Source organism: Melozone crissalis, unplaced genomic scaffold (genome assembly GCF_028551555.1).
Source record: "Melozone crissalis strain CALT ecotype California unplaced genomic scaffold, PUWL_Pcris_2 ptg000045l_1, whole genome shotgun sequence".
Taxonomy (NCBI): Eukaryota; Metazoa; Chordata; class Aves; order Passeriformes; family Passerellidae; genus Melozone; species Melozone crissalis.
Window position 1 is genome coordinate 25,267,387 of NW_026535823.1, and position 18,603 is coordinate 25,285,989.

The 18,603-nt window shown below is 42.0% G+C and overlaps 1 protein-coding gene across 1 annotated transcript in view; it reads right to left on the reverse strand.

Moving 5' to 3' along the window:
• TRABD2B (TraB domain containing 2B) overlaps window positions 1-18,603 on the reverse strand; it is a 258,853-nt gene that overhangs the window by 106,848 nt on the left and 133,402 nt on the right. Inside the window, exon 3 of the mRNA XM_054286210.1 lies at window positions 10,676-10,822. Coding sequence (XP_054142185.1) covers window positions 10,676-10,822 — 147 coding nt within the window. The remainder of the gene's footprint in view (window positions 1-10,675; window positions 10,823-18,603) is intronic.

Genomic DNA, 18,603 nt, shown 5'->3' on the forward strand with positions numbered 1-18,603 from the left:
CATTGGAACTGGCCTAGACTCAGTCCAGTATCAAATCATTATCATATGTGGAGTAACAGTGTTATCGTTCCTACTCCTATGCACTACATTTCCCAACCCTCTGATAACCTTGTTTAGCCTCATTTTGTTCCAGTGATGAGACTATTTCTGGAATGTGAATTCAAATTGTAATATTACATTAATCAAAAAATAACATTACCAACAATAGAATAAAGAGCTGTGTGCCTTTCCTCACCAGCTTGTGCACAGAGGTGATCTTCAACCATAATTCTACTTGCAGATGGAAAAGAGGAAGCTGAGATAGGGAAATGGGAAGCCAACCCTGCCATGAAACATACAGTGATCCTAAAACCTCTTCAGCAATTATCTTCCTGTATCTTGGTCAATCCTCCAGGCTTTTGAGACTCCTCTCTCCCACTGTCCTAATCAGTAGATGACTCAAGGATTTCCAGCCTCATCTCCTGAGAAATATCCAAACTTCAGACTGCTGCATGTACAGCATCATTACTGACAGTTGCAAGTGAATCTCTTAATAAAACAAATGCCTTATTTCCTTATTTTTCCTTCTCTCCCCAGAGGGTTCACAGCTAAACAGAGAAAACAGAAGGCAGCACACCCAGGGTCAAAAGGGACAGCTATGGCAGGACAGGGAGCTGGTAATCAGCTTCCAGTCCAACACCCCAGCACAGACCCCATCCATCCCTCCCTGACAAGAGGGCTCCGCCTCCACACTCGTAATCCTTATCTCCAGTTGTGAGCAGGGAGTTGTTCCCAGATCACGACAACTGCATTAATTTTTTTTAAACATTATAAAGATTGGGTTCACTTTATTAGTCTCCTGGTTTATGAGCTTTTCGTGGGCAGAGGCCAGAAGACAAGTAAGGGATCCCGCTTTGAAGGATTTTCCCTACACCATGCAGGTCAGGAACCTTTATACAGTTGACAGCTCTAGGAAAGATAAGGATCTCATGAGCTGACAGGCAGCTTATGGGGGCTGCCAGGGAGCCAGAACAGCATCCCAAGACCCACTGGCTCCTCCAGCAAATTGAACAGCCCTAAATTCACACCAGCCCTTCTTGGGTCACAGGCTGACATCTGAGATCTAGTTATCATTTCTTTATGAAGGGAGGATACCCTCCTGTTAACCAGCCTTGACAAGGCATTGTGGCTTTTACTGCAGGGCTGCAAAATATACTGCTCTGGACTTGGAAGACACCTGTTTTCCTCTGATTTATGGACCCTTCTGGTATCTGGGAGAGCCATATCCTCTTACGGCAGCCTCTGATAGGAAGGATTGAAATAGTGCAGAGTGAATGGGCTGTGAGAACAAATATCTCCACAAGGAGGACGTGGCTGCCACAAAAGCAAAAGATGCTGCCAACTCAACTGGTTTTCCTCCAGCACTCCCAAGCTTCCTTCATGAGGGAGGGAGACCAGTAATGGCCAAGGAGGGAGTGTCAGGTTAATCTGATTTAACCCAAAAGCCCAAAGTTGGCAGCTGCCAAGAAGATAAGCTGTTTGTTATGGAAAAGGGAAACCAGGAAGGAGCAGTCTCCAGTTGGAGCATGTGATTAACCCATTATGGCTTTCCCTTAAGCACTAAAATTTAAAGTCATATATTAGAAATCTGAGTGGACTGTAAAAGGAGCCTTTCATGTTTGAAGTAAAGTTCAGTTCCATCCCTTCTTTCCCTTTTCCAGAGTTGGAGGGAGGAAAAACACAAAAATACTTTTTAGTGCTTGAAGGGAAGTGAAGAACACAAGCAAGAACATTTCTTGGGACCAACTCTGGGAAGCCCTTTCTGCCCATGAGCTCATCCCTGCCCACCTTCCATCAGGGCTCATGGTCCATAGAAGTTACAATTACACCACAGCTCAGGTTAGTGAGATTTCTCTAACTGGCCTCTTGGACTTAAAGCTAGTGGGATATTCCTCAGCATGCCATGGCAACTTGAGTGTGAAAACAGAGTTTCAAATTGGCTACCTCAGACCTAGGGGCCACTGGAGCATCTAAACTTGTAAATGCAGGAAAATTAGGAGAAGATGTGGAGGGGAAGAGCAGGCTGAATGCCAGTGAAGTCTCTATGGAGAGTGAACAACACCTTTTAAAACCAGATCTGCAGGTGACACAAAGGCTGCAGGAGTCATTGCTGGCCTGAGGGTAGAGCTGCCTGCAGGCAGGGTGGGCTGCAGCCCTTGGACACCCCTGTGTCTGCAGTTTCAGCCCCCGCTGCACCTGCACGGACACCCTCCCTGGGAGCACCAAACCCATCCTGCCAGGGCTCTTCTTCCAGGTGGCACCTGGCCAAACCACAGCTGTGTGTCATGTCTACTTCTACCTTCTCTGCCCATTTGGGCCAAAAGAAACCATGTTTAAAAAAAGAAAAAAAGCAGAAAGGCCACAAGGATGGGCTGTGAGCCTCACACACTCACAGCTTGGGGGGTGATACTTCTATCCCTGTTAAAAAAGACTTTCAACAAATCCCTGAGAAGTCATGACCTTCATGTATGTTTTCTATTTGTTTTTCCACACCAGTTAAATAGCTGCTTTCCAAGCACTTGGGAAAAAAAAGGAAAAGAAGAAGTAAGCAACACCAACCCCTCCTCCGAGGCCTCCCTCCCCACCCCAACCCCGTCCCTGCTCCCCTTGGTCGCGATGCCAAAATATGCAGCCGGCCTCTCTATCTGAATGAATGTTTTGATTAAAGAAGTCTTAACAAAACAGAGTCAGAACAATGATCCCGGCCCCCTTTCTGCAAGCTTCACCCAACTATGTGGAGTATATTTAGGACCAGATTACAGGGACCTGCTCATTAATTGACTAAGGATGACAAGCCTGCAGTGTATGCAAATAAAGGTTTGGGTTTCAGAGGGGAGGGTAAATCTTAACAACCTAATGATACTCCAGCCACACTTAAAACCCTTTTAACATTGGGATTTTTTTCAGGCCAGCTTTCACGAGCTTGCAAACATATGGAAAAGTTCACGTTTTTCTATTTCCCTTCCAAATGCTTTCTTTTCTTTGACAAAGAATATTTTTTTTTCTGTTCAGACACTAAAACCATCACCTATTATATTGCCATGACACCCAAGTAAAGACACTGATCAAAGGGCAAAGCAGGGCAATAAAGTGAAAAAAAAATGGGACCAGAAGGTTTGGGTTTGGGGTTGGTTTATTAAAGAACTGAAATTCTTTTTCCAAAGGTATTTTTCATTTTGTCTTCTGTTACACAGTGGGAAAACAGTTGGTTAGTAGTGGGTACAAACTCAGATTTGGTTGTCTTGGACATGTATTGTTCAGGGCTCTTCAATGAGTTTCTTTCCATGCCTGTTTAGTGAGATTCTAGGAAAAGCTTGAATGTGTATGTGAAATTTGCAATATTATTTTAACCTGAGGTGAGTCTGATCCAAAATATATGATTTGCACAGTATCACATAACTTAGCAAGGAGCAGAAATCTGGTTCATAACACCACAGCAGCTGGGCTGGACATGGGACTTCTGGAGCTGACCCTCCAGGGAGTGCATGGACTGCAGAGGTGGCTCTGCCTTCCTGGCTGGTCCTGGAGAAAGTCCAGGCTCCTCCCAGTCCAACCAGCCTTCCAGTTATGCTGGCATCTGAAACGAACTGGATTATAGCTTTTGAACTGATTTTAACTGTCTTTAGGATGGGGTCACTTGAGAGGTCTAGTACCAGATGAAAAGATGGAGAACATCTCCAAGAAAGCCTTTAGAAGTGGAACAAGGACCAGTGAGGAGAAAAATAAGGAATAATTCAGATTAAGTTACCTCTGAATGGATTTCTTTGCATCCAAGCTAGTAGAACTCTACAAGGCTTTGGGTTTAGAAGGTTTCTGTCTGAAGTCACCATCAGAGAGCTCAAACAGTTTACACTGGAGATACCTAATCTATGGCATTCACCATTTGGTAATGCACACTAACAGTGTCAGATGAGGAAATGTTGTGTCCAAGGGTACCCAAGAACACAGTCTTTTCTGTAATGTCTAACACTAATCCTGCCAAGCCCTGCCAAACCAACCAAGCTGCCCCCTTGTCCCACTTTTCTCCCCCTCACAGTCATAACGAGGAGCAAATATAACTTCTAGATAAAACAAGAAAGAAAAAGCACTTTGTACATTCAACCAACAAGATACTATTTAAAATACTAACAAGTCTTTTTCATTTCTCTTTAACAAGTATTTCCAAAAAACACTTCATAAACCAGCTCTTTAAAAAGGGAAAGTAAATGCTTTACAGCAAACATACAGCACTGCACAGAAAGCAGCACCTTCAAATACTTTTTACCAGTCATTCTTTCATACTCATTTATAGTCTATTCCCATACTAATAAATACAGATAGTCAACATTCCCTAAATGTTTTAATGTAAATCAGCCCTTTTCTGTAGGTGAATATGTTCTTTTTCTAATAACGCAGCAGTCTGCAAGAAAAATCTTAGCTTTTTAATGTCTTGTTCCAATTTCTCCATGACTCTCTCTTCTCTCACATTGCTTTCTTCATGGAAAGAGGAGGGAAAGAACTTCCAAGGTAAAACAACTCCAAATGCAAAGATGTCATGAACATTTTCAAGCAAGAACAGCCTATTTTCAAAACCTGTAGCATGAAAATTATCTGGGCATGTTCCAGATTATTAATAAAAAAACAATCTTTGCAATGTTTTCCCCAGTACTGTCATCAACAAGTAGACTTCACTCTCAATCTGGATCTGCAACCAATTTTCTGAAACACATAAGCCAAAATACAATATTGCTCCAATCTGGAATCCTGTTCTGACATAATATGAAAATTAGACTCTGAAAATTTTGGCTCCACTCCTGTTTTTTCGTTCACTTCCAAATGCTCCGAGTGTACCAAAACACGGAGCTGTAACTCAGGTGCAAGTGGAAAGAAATTATGAACCCACCACAGCAGAGCAAGAGCTCTTCTGAGCTATGGGAAGGCAGCTCCTCTGCAGCAGCATCTCCAGAGAGCAGAAGGTGGGGACAGGCTCTGCTGGCTGTGGGCACAGGCAGCGCTGAGCACTCGTGTCACCTGGCATCAGGACTGCCATCAGCGTCCTTGTGACAAACACTCCTGGAGTGTGACTGGCCCTCTGCCTGGACACACAATGGGAAACTCGTGGGATGGCTCCCCTGGGCTGGATACAGCCTTGCACTGGCTTTTCTGGAGAGCCCACAATCATTTTCCCTGGAAGAACGAGAGACTGGGCCAGTTTGCCTGCACTTTGTTAGGGCTGAGAATGATAAGATGCTTCCAGAGCGTTGCGTTACAATAGCTGTGCCTTCAGTTCATGGATTTATCTTCCTCTGCCCTAGATAAAACTCCATTCCTTGGACAAATTAGGTCTGCTTGTCATTCAACACTCTACCTAATGGTCTCAGCTGTGTGTTTCTGCAGTTACTGAAGCTGGAGCATTCCACAGATAGTTCTCATTGATTTGAGAAGTGAGCCAGAAATCCAGTTGTATTTTATCCAAAATGACAATAGGGCAAGTTAATGATGTAATTAGAATTATCAGGACCCTTAAATTTTAAAGGACAGGTTTCAGCAAAGAGTGATAACATTTTTAAAGGGATATGTAACACAACCTGGTGATTTATAAACAGCAAGTGCCTTGTGAAGTGAGGCACTAAACATTTTTTTCCTTAGTTTAGGGAGGCTGATACTGACACGGGCTTAGTTATGAATTTCTAATGTCATGTTATCAAGATCATCATATGCTTTTCAGAAGGCAACACTCACTATCTAAATCCACCCAGGGCATTTCAAACTGCAGAGATAACTTGAGATATGGATGGCATCATTTGATAAGGTATCCAAAACTCTTGGTTGCTTCTGATGGACACAGCTTGAAGAAGGAGGCACAGCACTGTAAGCTGTGGTGACCACCAAACAACTTCACTGCACAGCTTGTTTAACCATGTGGGATGAAGTCAAAACCTTACACCTGCTGTCAATGAGAAGATCTTTATGCTGAACACAAAGCCTGTAAAATGGGTTAGTCACTCACTTTATTTATTCACTTTGATATCCAGTGATGGCTGGGGCTGCTAGATAAATACAAAGTCTGCTGAAGGCATGGAAATATTATCCTTTACTTCATTGGGCTCTCAATACAATCCAACACACAAACCATAAAGGCTCCCTGGATGAAAGATGCTTTGGAAGTGTCAGGAATGACTCTTACCCCATGCTGTTTACCCTAAATGGGACAGGCAGAATGAAACCTGGGTAGTTGGGCCAGTAGAAATTGTCTACAAAGTGATCAGCAAAGCTGCAGGTCACTGATAGGCCACATCAGCAATGAGAAAGGAAAAACCATCTTCTCCTGGGACAGGACCCTCTCCTCATGTCAGGAGAACAGCTGGAGACCACAGCCACAATTTTTGGGAAAGGCTGAAGGACAAAAATCTAAGTCTTGGATTTTCAATTTTCCTCTTAATAAAAAGTACATAGTGGTACAAAGAAACATAGAACAAACTAATTCAATTCTGGCAAAGATGAATTTGCTTTACAGAACTGTCCTTAAAAACTGAATAGCTCAAAACTGACCACAGGAAGTAACTGGTGCAAAAAACTCCACACAATAAATTGTTCTGCACCCTACTTTTTCTTCACGGAGGCTTTAGGTCATTAGGCAATTTCTCAGCTGTCTCAGGTAAAAAAAGTTTCATTTGGAGAAAGATAATTTTCTAATTTTGAACAAACAGATTTTTTGCATTTCAGTACCTCTGAACACACTGACCTCAATTCCCTAGTGAGAGCTTCAGGCAGAATACAGAAGTTAAAACTACTGATCTAATCCAATCCAATCCATTTTTGCTTTTAGGAAACATTTATAAAAGCAGAGAAAGAAGCTGACTTCTTCAAGGGGAAAAATAGTCTGGAGAAAGAGCAGAAAATACATCCATCCTATTTTAGCTTAGAATACTTTCTCTTTGGTATCAATTTGACTCTCTGCCCAGAAGCCTCAACATAAGCCTCTTGATTGCAAAAGTCACAAGAGAATCAAGTGTTTGAAGAAGCCTATTTAAAAAAGAGAGATGTTCCCTACTGCATTTTGGGTCATAGTATAACGTATTAAATTCACCCCCATAAAGTTTTACTAAGTTTAAATATGGATTTTTACATTTGGAAAAATGCTGCTTGCAAACAAAGTTTTAAAAAAATGGAGAGGGAGAGGAATGATGAACGTAGTATAACCACAGGAAAGCAGAGGTGTTTCCTCTTTCACTGTTCTTAATTAAAATAAAATTTTAAAAACCCACTGAAACTGAGAAGGATTTGTTTATTCCTCTGCTTTCATCAGGGCTGGTGGCTGTGAGAAATGAAAGGAGGACATGGGGCCCTGCTCACACCCCTTCATTCTGGGCACCCTGGCTAAGCTGCAACTCTCAAACCCAAGGTGAGCAGCATCTCCCGGGGGTGGTCCTGTCCCTACCCATGGGTGACAGATGAGCTGTCCTGTCACCTAAAACCTGCTTTGGACTAGAAAGTACCTTTCCTTGCACCTTTCCTCCCAGCATCGTTTTGTCTGTCCACCCCCTCGGCACAGTCTTGGTCCCAGAAGGACTCTGCCCCCTCCTCCCAAATGCTGCAGGACTCAGGAACGTGCAGGAAACCTCACACTTTTCAAACTCTCCTGGGGAGGCTGTAGAGACCCAAGGAAATAATCTGTAACATGTCAGGTCAACAGTGCCAGTATTTCCTTTTTGCTCCAAGATAATTTTTGCACTAAAATGCACCTCAGCATCCAGCAGACAGCTACTGAGGCTGTTTCATCTCTGAAGAGTCACACTGGAGGCATTTAGGAAGTTACTGCACCCACATAAATACTCTCACTCTCCCTGACACTGTCCCCATAGCAACCTTGGGCTTTGTCACCTCCTTCCCTGTCCATTACAGCCACCTCAACCAAAGCTCTGAACTGAGCCAACTGATGGACAGTTTACCTTTATTCTGCAGCTCCTGATAACCTTCAAGGGACAATGAATAACCTTAAACAGCATCCCAAATTAGTCCTCAAAGAGTGAGTCTCATCCTTTTGCAGTTCTCTTGAGCTGCCCCAGATGGAGCTGAATTCCCTGGCCTCCAGCATTCACGTGGGTGTTGATTTTTACAACCCCATTCCTGATCTTTTGTTCCCTTCTATTGAGTATTTCAAAGTTGTGTTAACAGTACCAGCTTCAACTCTTATCAGGCCTCTAAAGAGCTGGGTCAGCAGCTGGGTATCATGGAGGAAGGGACACACCTTCTAAAATCACTGTGGCACTCTTGTCCCAGGACTGGCATGGGTACCTGCCCTGAACTGCAACAGACTCAGCACATGGTAAATCCTTGTGCCTACATTTAATGTCTCCAGAGAGAGATCTCACAGGGAATCTCTCATGTGTAATATCTGAGTCAGGCTAATCTAATTTGGTAACCAAATGGCAAAAACTCTCCATGACAGAGTCTTTCATCCTTGCAAAAACCCACAGAGAACAAACTTTGGAATGACCCCAACTGGCAAAACCTGACTTGAATAGGGAGTTTATTTTACATTTTAATTTTCTATTTTGTTCTGCTCGCAGTTAAATAAATGGTATAGAGCTGGTTTATAAAAACACTACCAAACAAAAAAACTCTTTACTCAACAGTACTGCACAATATTTAGAGTTCTGCAGGGACCAGTATACATAGAGGGATTTTAATTTTCCATGGCCTGTAAGCGTTATAATCTCCATCAACTGTGTGCACTCTGGGACCATGACTAACATCAGTGCTTGAACTCTGACTGGTTGTTGGCTTCTTTCTTCTGTCTTTAACACTATTTTGAAACTCACACTTAATCCAATAATTTGCAGGAATAAAGAAGTTTTTACAGCAAATGGCTCCTCTCAAGTCTAACCCACAGGTCTGTTACAGGACAATGTGTCAATAAATCAGAGGTGTCTGTGAGTCCATGCAACTGCTATGAATGACCACAACTCATCTTAGGGACAAAGGCTTTACTTATTAAGAGAAATTACAGAGATTAAAGGGTAACACCAGGACTGTCTTCATGGGTTTGACTACCAGCAGTCCTTTCATAGCATCCATGGCAAATATTCCACTACATCTTGCTTGTTAATTCCTTGTTTATCATGTGTGCTGTGTCTCAACCTTTCAGGAATAGTTATAATCACTGATTTATCTAGGAACCTCTAAAGTCATGAGTTCTCCACCTTTTCTAATTCATATTCCCCATCTTTAAAGACATATTCCTACCCAAGTTGCTTTCTCCCCTCACTTTTCAGTGCAAAGCTGACCAGAATGAACAGCTCTGGCAGCTTTGGTATGACACACTCTTGTGTTTCAGTACTGCCACACCAACCACTCTGCTATGTCCTGCTCAGTCATGCTAAAACAATGCTTCATTTTCTAGGTCTGAGTTAACTGGGACACCAAAGGGGTTTTATCCTATGTTGAGGCCCCACTTGCTTGCCCAGCTGTTCTTCTGAGAAACAAGTGACCCACAGAGGCCTGTGCAACCCAAGATAGTGATGGCAAGATAAAAATGTCTAAGAGACCTCTGCCCCAATCTGCAGACTGACCTTACTTTGTCTCAATTCTCTCTGGAAGTCACACAGCTCTCCGTGATTTGCATTTGCTATCATGGACTGCTATCATGATTTAATTCTTTCACTGGCAAGAAACATACAATAGTGTGGCTGTCAAATTTACACAGGTTTGTCCCAAGTGAGTCACTGCACCTGAGACTGGAATCTGGGAATACTGATCCCAAAAAAAGGAGATGTTGGAGATGACATCCAAAAACCAAGTTTTCATAGAATTAAATGGAAAGGAGAAAGAGGAATCTCAGTTTGCCATGAAGCATCAAACTGGTCTGAAAAGCAGATTTCTGCTCCCTTGGGAGTTTTTAATAGCTTTGGATAACTAAGATAAACAGAGACTGAAGGGCTGTATGAGACACACACAGAATTATTGAATTATGACATGTTTGAGAGGTTATTTACTTTACAGAGTATTTACATAAGGTCCACTTCCTCTTCATATATATGCTCAAACATTACAAAGATTCCCCCTCCACCCTTAATGAGGAGTCTGCATTCAACAGCCCCAAACATCCAGAATTAACCTTTTTTCAAGAACATCCCTTGGAAAGTTTTCTAGGCAGTCCATTCCTTGTTCCTAGTAACAAGCAATAGGACAAGAGGAAACAGCCTCGAGTGGCACTAGGTTTGGATTGGACATTAGGAGGTTTGGATTGGACATTAGGAAAAATGTATTCATCAGAAGGGCTGTCAAGCATTGGAACAGGCTGCTCAGAGAAGTGTTGGAGGCACATCCCAGGAGGTATTTAAAAGATGTGTGGATGTGGTGCTTGGGCACACGGTTTAGCTGTGGACTTGGCAGTGCTGGCTTAGCAGTTAACTCAATGATCTTGGAGGTCTTTTTGAACCTAAACCGTTCTATGGTTCCCCAGAGCCTGAGCAAAACCAGGGAAATTCCACTCTCTCACCAGGCAAATGAGGCACGTGTGGAAAGAAAACACAGGGCATTAAAAGGAAGAGGGGAAAGAGGGATCAGAATATGAAGTGATGACTGGGATATTGCTATTAAGGCAGCTGATTTTTCCTCAATTCTCTGGCCCATCTGGAACAGTTCTGCTCACCTGAGAAGTGTCATGGTTGAATATCACAGCGTTCAGGTCTCCACAGTTGTAGTGCTTGATGAGATCCTCAGTGGTGTAAGGGGCCTGCAAACTCCCTGCTCTAAGGCTTTCGTGTTGGAGCAGAGTCTGGTTTAGAGCAAACAGCACCTGCAGAAACATAGGCAGGAAAAGAGAGAAAAAGTTAAAGATAGTAGGAATCAAAACAACAAAGACCAAAGGACAAAACTTTGAAAGACTTTCCTGCACCTGAAGTCTATTCCCTTTATCCATTCTGGCCCATAGTAACAAGGGATGGTCTTTCCAAATGGAAAAGCATTCAGGTGCAAGACACCATAATATTCTCCACAGAGTATAACTTCACAACAGATACATATTGCTCAGAGGTCAGAGTTTCAAAACTCTTGGGCTCTCTGTGCTGGTTAATTTGCTTCATGACAGACACTGGAATGGAAACTCCCCTAAATGAGGAAAAGTCTAGTGTCTCTGGCTGTTTTCTGTATCCTAGCTTAAATCCAAAGCCCAAACTCAGTTGACAGGTTTTTGAGAAAAAATTCAAAATCTTCTGAACTTCTGAAATCAGAGGTGTTGTATTGGAACTTCGTGCACACTTGTAATAACAGAAACTTTAGGAAATTCATTATTAGTTTCCCTCCTTTTGTCTTTCTTCCTTCACCCACCCATTTGCAAAGTGAGAACAAACAGATCTCTAACACTGTCCCAGCAGACTGGTTCAATATCCCCAACCCAAACCTGAAAAAAAACCCAAAAAAGCAGAAGCACTATTTACTGTGTCATTTTGGGTAACCAAAAAAAAAAGTCCTTAAATATTAGATTTTTTTCCCTTGAATTACCAAAGCCTTAAAAAACCCAAGCAAACAAACAAAAAAACCCCCCACGCCTCCCCAACAAAAAAATCAAATAAAACCAAATAAAAAAAGGACCACTACATTTCACATGAAGTACCAAAAATCTTTTTAGATTTGTGAAAGACTAGGGGAGTAATAAATACCAGTTATTGAACCACCAAGTGTGGGCTTTACATCTTCTTCTTTCCAAGAACCTTCTGAAGAAACTTGATAACAAGTAGATGAATAAATCAGATGAACAGCAGTGAAGGCCTTTGTCATGAACTATATAAATAAACAAACACACTTTTCCTAAAATAAAGTGGAATGTGGCGACTGTGAATTCAGACTTCTGAAAAATTACATTGATGTGTCATTTTTCATTAAAAGACTCCTGCACCCCTCAGTCTCATATTTCACCATTTTTTAAGCTTTTCTCATTTATAACAGCAGTGCCCCATCCTTCCCAGAGAATAACAATCATCTCAAAATCTGGGCAAGGTAATCCCTGCTGAGCTCCAGTCTGGGACCTGAATTCTTACCTTCTTAAATTTTAGCAACTGAACCCACTTCAAGGACTGAACCCAAGAGGAGTTTAAAATCAGCAATTTACATATGTATTTGCAGGATGGAAGTTTTTCTTAGTTTAAAATTATGATTCCCATTGAAGTTTATCTGAAGGTGAAGGAGAGGAAGTTGCAAAATCTCATGTATATAAAAAAGAGTATTGGATATTTAATTATTAATAATAACATTGATAATGTTAGTAATATTAATAACAACAAAGGATCTTCAGGGCACTAACAGCCTCAATAAAAAGCTGTTACATGCTAACTAACATACACAAATTGGGTTGAGGAAAAGCAAATGCTAGCTTTTAATTTACTTTAAAAAAAATGAAAAACATGGTCTTTCAACTGAACCTGTTATACCTCAATTTGGCAATCAGTTCCCCATTAAGAGCAAAGCCTAAAAGATTTCCTTGCTCAGATCTAAGGGTCTCTTCAGGCTTTTCTACAAAGAGATCAAGCTTTCCCAGGACCACAGCTTGAAGTTAAGCATCTTCCTAACTTAGTTTTTCTCTAATTTAAAAAATATGCCAAAAACACAGTTTGAAAAATTTCTAACGTTTGAAAGGATCTGAGCTTTTTCTTTTTCCCCTAAGGGCTACAGCTCGAAGAGGAAATGGTTCATCCCAGGATTTCCTGGGGATTCTAAACATTTTGACTAATAAAAATAAAAGCTTAGAATAACATTGACAGGAAAAATGAGAGCAGAGGTTTTCCCAAAATGCTTTTAGCAAAATCCTTCTCATTTTTGATTTTTTAAACAATGGATGTTACTGGATTTTTGTATACAAAAATATGTATACACACAGGCACACACACATATACAAACCACCACCAAGCCCTGAGGCAAGACTGTGTGTTTTATGATAAAATATTAAGAAGGCAATAAACAAATCCTTACTTACTTTACTGCCAATGCCTTTCTCCCCCTACTTTTTTTATTAATTTATTTTTTAATATTCTGGGGAAACCAGTCCTGTGCATTAATGCTGTGGGTCTTTCTCCTGTGAATAAGTTTGGAACCTATTGTATTATTTCAGCCACATTTACAGGGGATTAGAGATCTTGAAGAAAATTGTCTATGTGTTCCTCAAAAGTCAGCCTGCAGAGAAGTTCACTATACAAGTTCACTTCTTATAAGACACCAAAGATTCCAAATGAGAGAGAATGAGTTATTTTGCAGTTTTTGGCAGATGGCCCCCCATGATTTCATTGGTGCCAGGACATTAATTTCCCTGCTTTCTGCCTCAGAGCAGCTTTGGGACCCAGAGGTGATGCTGAACCCATCCAGCATGCTGCTGTCACTGTGGGGAGCTCAGCACTGGATTCAAACTTCTGCCCCAAAATCTACTCCAGAGATTTTATTGTAGGAGGAAAGTTAAAATCAGAAACTTTAACACTTGAACTTGCTAAAGGAAAACTGTAATTAACCAATTTCTAGAGAAGCCATAACCGCCATGGATTTTGGTTGGGTGGCTCAAAACAAATTTAAAGAGAAGCGGGGTCTCATCACAGTTGCCTGCTTCCTGGCTGGATTTGTAGACTATTTCCTTCAGAGTCAGGTTAAAGCCAGCTTAAAACCTGAATTTATTTTTCCTTACTCTTCAGATAATGCCACAAAAACAACGCTGTTTCCTTCCCTTCTCTCTATCTTAATATCACTGACCCCACGACCCCCAGCCTAATCCTCTATCTGAGTTAAATCTCCCAGAGCTGCCTGAGATTACTGAACAACTGATGAGTTCAAAATAAACACACTTAGAGTGACTGCCTATATACAGTCCCACCTAATAAAGAGAACAGACAGGATTTGCTCTGGGAAGCAATGGGAAGTTATGACTTTGGCTCTTGGGAAATGCATTTTACTCACACAATTTATGGTGCTCACCCTGGTGTGCTTTGAAGACATTTTTGCATGTCTGTCTCTGGCCCCACTGCTTGTGACTGACCAACCTTTTAATCTGGGTGGTGTCATTGCCCCAACACAGAGATTTTATTTGGAGACACCAGCTCAGCCCTCAGGGCAGTCCTGTTTTACTGTCAGTGGGAGCAGGTCCCACTAGTCCTACACAGTTCCAGGGATCACTGGTCCAGACATTTTTGCAGTTGTTTTGCACAGCCTTTGGACCTCTCAAGGAAAAGGAGCTGGACCAGTGAAGACCTTCACTACAGCTTTACTGATCACTTTGACACTCACACAATATTCCCCTTCTCTGTGCTTCTGGATTACAGATCCAGGAGTCACACAAGAACAGAAGGAATGGGTTACAAACCTCCCATATAAATCAACTTGAATGTTTATGGTGTTTAACTTTTACCTTCAAAAAGACAGAGGATTATAAAACCTCCAAAGCACATACAAAGCAAGTCGACAAAACTGCAGTGGGTCCTAAGGTCTTGAGGCTCTAGGCACTGCCCAGAAGTGATGCTATAAGCAGTTGTTCTTGGGACAGTTTGAATATTGTTCTGCAAACACATTGGTGAGGTTGGAGGTTTGATTTTATGTGATAATTTAATGAGAGTTGTTTTTTAGGGATGTAAACCTAATCTACAGAAACAGATCTAGAGAACCACTGCCACCTTTCTCAAGAGAGAGAAGTGAATAAATGTGTGTTTGGAATGGGCTTAGGAACACTCCAGCCTTTCCACCAGAAAAAATTTTCTTCATTGATCTTGGGTTTGGGAAAAAAGCTAGATGAAAATGCCATTTGTTCCAAGGTACTCTCACAACCAGTCACATATAGCGTTTTATTGTGCCAGGCCAGCAGCTTCAAACTGGGCATTTGAAGGCTCCTGAAAGCAAGGACCATGTTAGTGCTGTATGTGATAGCTAGGGAGGAGAAATCACAGCCTCTGTGCCACAGAGATTTCTCCTTGCCCGTGTTCTGTACATTTGTCTCCAGCTGAAGAGCATAAGAAGGCCTGGAACACAAAATCCAAGCTAACCCTCATCAAGTACATCATCATTCCTGGTTACATCAGCGGTGAACAGGTGGACCTGTCCACCTGTGGAATCAAATGGAAAGGTTGCCAGGTCCACCTCTTCAATTTTTCTAACTAAAGCCCCCACAATGAAAAAAAAAAAAAAAAAAAAAGCTTTGTGGGAACATCTCATAAGCAACTGTAAAATAAGACAAGGAAACCTTATTCACAGATAAAATGCTTGAGTGGTCCTAAACCTTCCTATGAAATATACTGCTAATAAAACAGACAACAAATTCGGGAATTACAACACAAGAAACACATCTTCTGTTAAGCTTAAGACAAATTGGAGCTGTGTTCTTCTGGTGTATTTGCTGTACAGGAGACTTGAAGATGAAAGGCAACCCTAGGAAAACTCTCAGGCCAAGCTTTGCATTCACAGGACTCCAGTAGCTGGAATTACAGGATGACCCCTGCACAGACCCATGATTAATAACAATACCACAAAAACAAGTACTTAAATTTCACACTATGATGTCAGCTCTTGAGCAGGCAACTTATTGTTTTCCTTTGCTCTCTCTTTTGGACACGTGCCACCACAATGCAAACACTAAATAAGCATTACTGGAAGTGTTTGAGTGACTATATCCTGTCAATGCCAAGACTGCAATTCCAGAAAAGAAATACCCACTCTCCTACTTGGTTCAAAACAAACTGCAACATAAATATTGAGATACATACAGTTCTGCAGGGGTTCTCCTTTCTTAGTTATCCTAATCTCTGATCAAATAGAAAATCAAATATACAGTTTCAGGTCAAAATAGTTACTCGGGGAAAAAAAAATAGAAGAAAGAAAAATGCAAGTCCCTGATTTTCCAGATTAATGAAAAGCAATAAAAGCGCTTGCCCAAATCTGTTCAGTTCCATTGGTTTCCAGAAGACGGGTTTCCCTTTTCCTTGAATCTCTTGTGCTATTGCTAGGAATTAGTGAGCTGTGAAACTCACCTAATGAGGTCAGCATCAGGAAATAGCTCTGGAAAAACAGGTCCTGGGGGATCTACTAAAGGACTCCCCCAGTGTCCAAACGAAATCCTGGATGCATTGGCACATTGTACAGCCGTGGCTGTGGGAGGAACATGCCCAGCTTTGTTGTTGTTTTTCCTATAAAGGGACAGCTAAGGAAAGTGAAACTATTAACTCATCCACTGGAATTTCTACTCCCAAACCGTGCTCCCTGTTAAAGCTGCTCATAAAAGCCTTTCGGCTAGTTAGTTCCATATGTTCCCCAAATCCGCAGTTATTGCTTCTGAAAGGCAGGAGTAGTTAACAGTCTGCGGCTTGGCACTGACCAGGGAGACCCAGGGACCTTGCTTTCCCCCTCCCTTTCAAACTGCCAATTAACCAGTTTAATAAACCAGTTTGAATGTGACTGAGGTGCTTGGAGAAACCCCAAACCACCACCCATCCTAGGGCTCAGCCACGACAGTGACACAGGGGTACGGCCCAGGGCAGAGCAGTCACACTACTGATGTTCAGCCACTGGACTAAGATTGGTTTTCTTGATGCTGGGAAAGCTGCAGGGATGTTGAGGCCCCAGTTTTCAGCCCTATATGCCCAAAGCTCCAGCTGAAGCTGACTCCAACAGCTTGACTTCAGCCTCCTGACTTTTCTCCTTACGCAGACATCCCATGATGAACTTGCACAGGTGAAAGTAATTTTGTTTTTTTATTTTATTTTTTGCTGTGTTTTGACTGAATCAAAAACCAACAGAAAATTTCTATACATCAAACACTGCAGAGTACATGAGAACCCCATTCTCTCAGCCTTAAGTCCCCCAAACCAGAAAAGGAGTCTCCTAGTTGATGACATTCCCTGGGCTGACCCTACTGCACTATTGCTTCTGCTCCAAGTTCCTGTCTTCAGTAGGGCTGGGGCAGGCACAGGGCTCAGTGAAACCTTGGAGAGCAGCAGTTTGGGGGTCTGGTGGGTTATGTGATAAAACAGGCAAGACAGCAACAGTTTGGGCTCTTAGATGCATGTCTTCTCTTGCACAAGATCATTAAGACAACAAAGACATGGAATTAATTTCTGTCCTGAAAGCACTTTTAAAACTTATACTATAATACACTACAAATACCACACCCACTCTAAATAGGTCAATAAAATCCAAACAAAGGTCTTAAATATGTAACCCGAAGTCAGCAGCAGCTGCAGCAAAGGCAGTGTTGGAATGAGAGTAAAATCTGAAAACTTTTCTTCTAGTGGCAGTGACCTCTGTTACTTGCTAAAGGTACTGAGAGTCCAGATTAACATAGAAGAAAAGAAAAGAGTTTTGGGGAAAGAGCTTTGATATGGAATTTCCATCCTTTCCCCTTCTGTGAACCACCACACTGATGGAAGGATGTTTCAATACCCTCACCACACCATCGGCAGGGTCTCTTTTGCCAGTAACTCAGCTTGATGTCCAACCAGTCACAGTGTGAGTGAGCAGTGACTCTGTAGGATAGCTCTGCTTTGGTCAATGCCCACATTCAAGGTTAGGGAAATGAATTAAGAAACAACAGGAAGACAGATTTGCATTTTATTCAGAACTGAAACTCTGGAAAGGACAGAATTACTTCTGTTAAATTTGCAATCTAAATGAAGGACTAGTGTGGGTTTTGTATGCAGGATTTACTTGCATCCAGTACTTCTGCATCAGTCTTGTTTCTCAGCTGTGCTAAGCTCAGTAGATTAACTTCCATGAGCAAACCTATCTAAAAGGCTAAATATTTTCACCAAATGAGTTACACTCTGCTCAGTCTAATTCTGCAAATGGTTTTAAATGAAGTGCAACCAGTTCCAGCAACCAACACCCTGCTCAGTAGCGATGGCTTGCAGGTCCAAGTGTCACTGTTTAGACTTCTGCACTGAGTCTTAGATCTTGTAAATAAAAAAGTAAAGACTCAGTAAGATCAGTTCATACTTCTGGCATGAGAGAGCACTCTTCCTTCTTGAAGGAATATTGAACTCAGAGTGGTTCTAAAGCATATGCCTCCTTCCTACAACTCACCTCAGCTATTCAGTTATGTGACTTAAAGAAAGGACATACTAGACAACAAAATACTGCATATGAAATGCTGACCAGTAACTTAAAAATCCCATATTAGTTTGAATCAAGTCAGACATGATGGTGTAACTTGCTTCAGCTTCTTTCTTTACACCCTTCATGTTAATTTGTGACAAAGCAGTAACAGGTCTTCCAGGGCTGAGTAGCTGGCAACTGGGTTTGATTTTAAACAACTCATAAAAGGTATCAGAAAGACCATTGTGAGGGTAAAAGGTGGAGTGCTGAATTGGTGTGAATGGACCCAACTCCATGAAGAGAAAGGAGATGGACCATGTGACACTGGACATCTAAAGCAGCAGCCCTGGATCATGTGAAACCCACAGGCACAGAGAAGGCAGAGACATTTCTCACCCAGACAAAGCAGGCAGTGTTCCAGTGGGGCACACTGGACAGGGCCCTGCGGCCTCTCTGGCACTGCCCATCTGCTGCTGCCCTGGGCTGGCTGCCAGCCTGGCTCCTGCACACCTCTGGGTCCCCACAGTT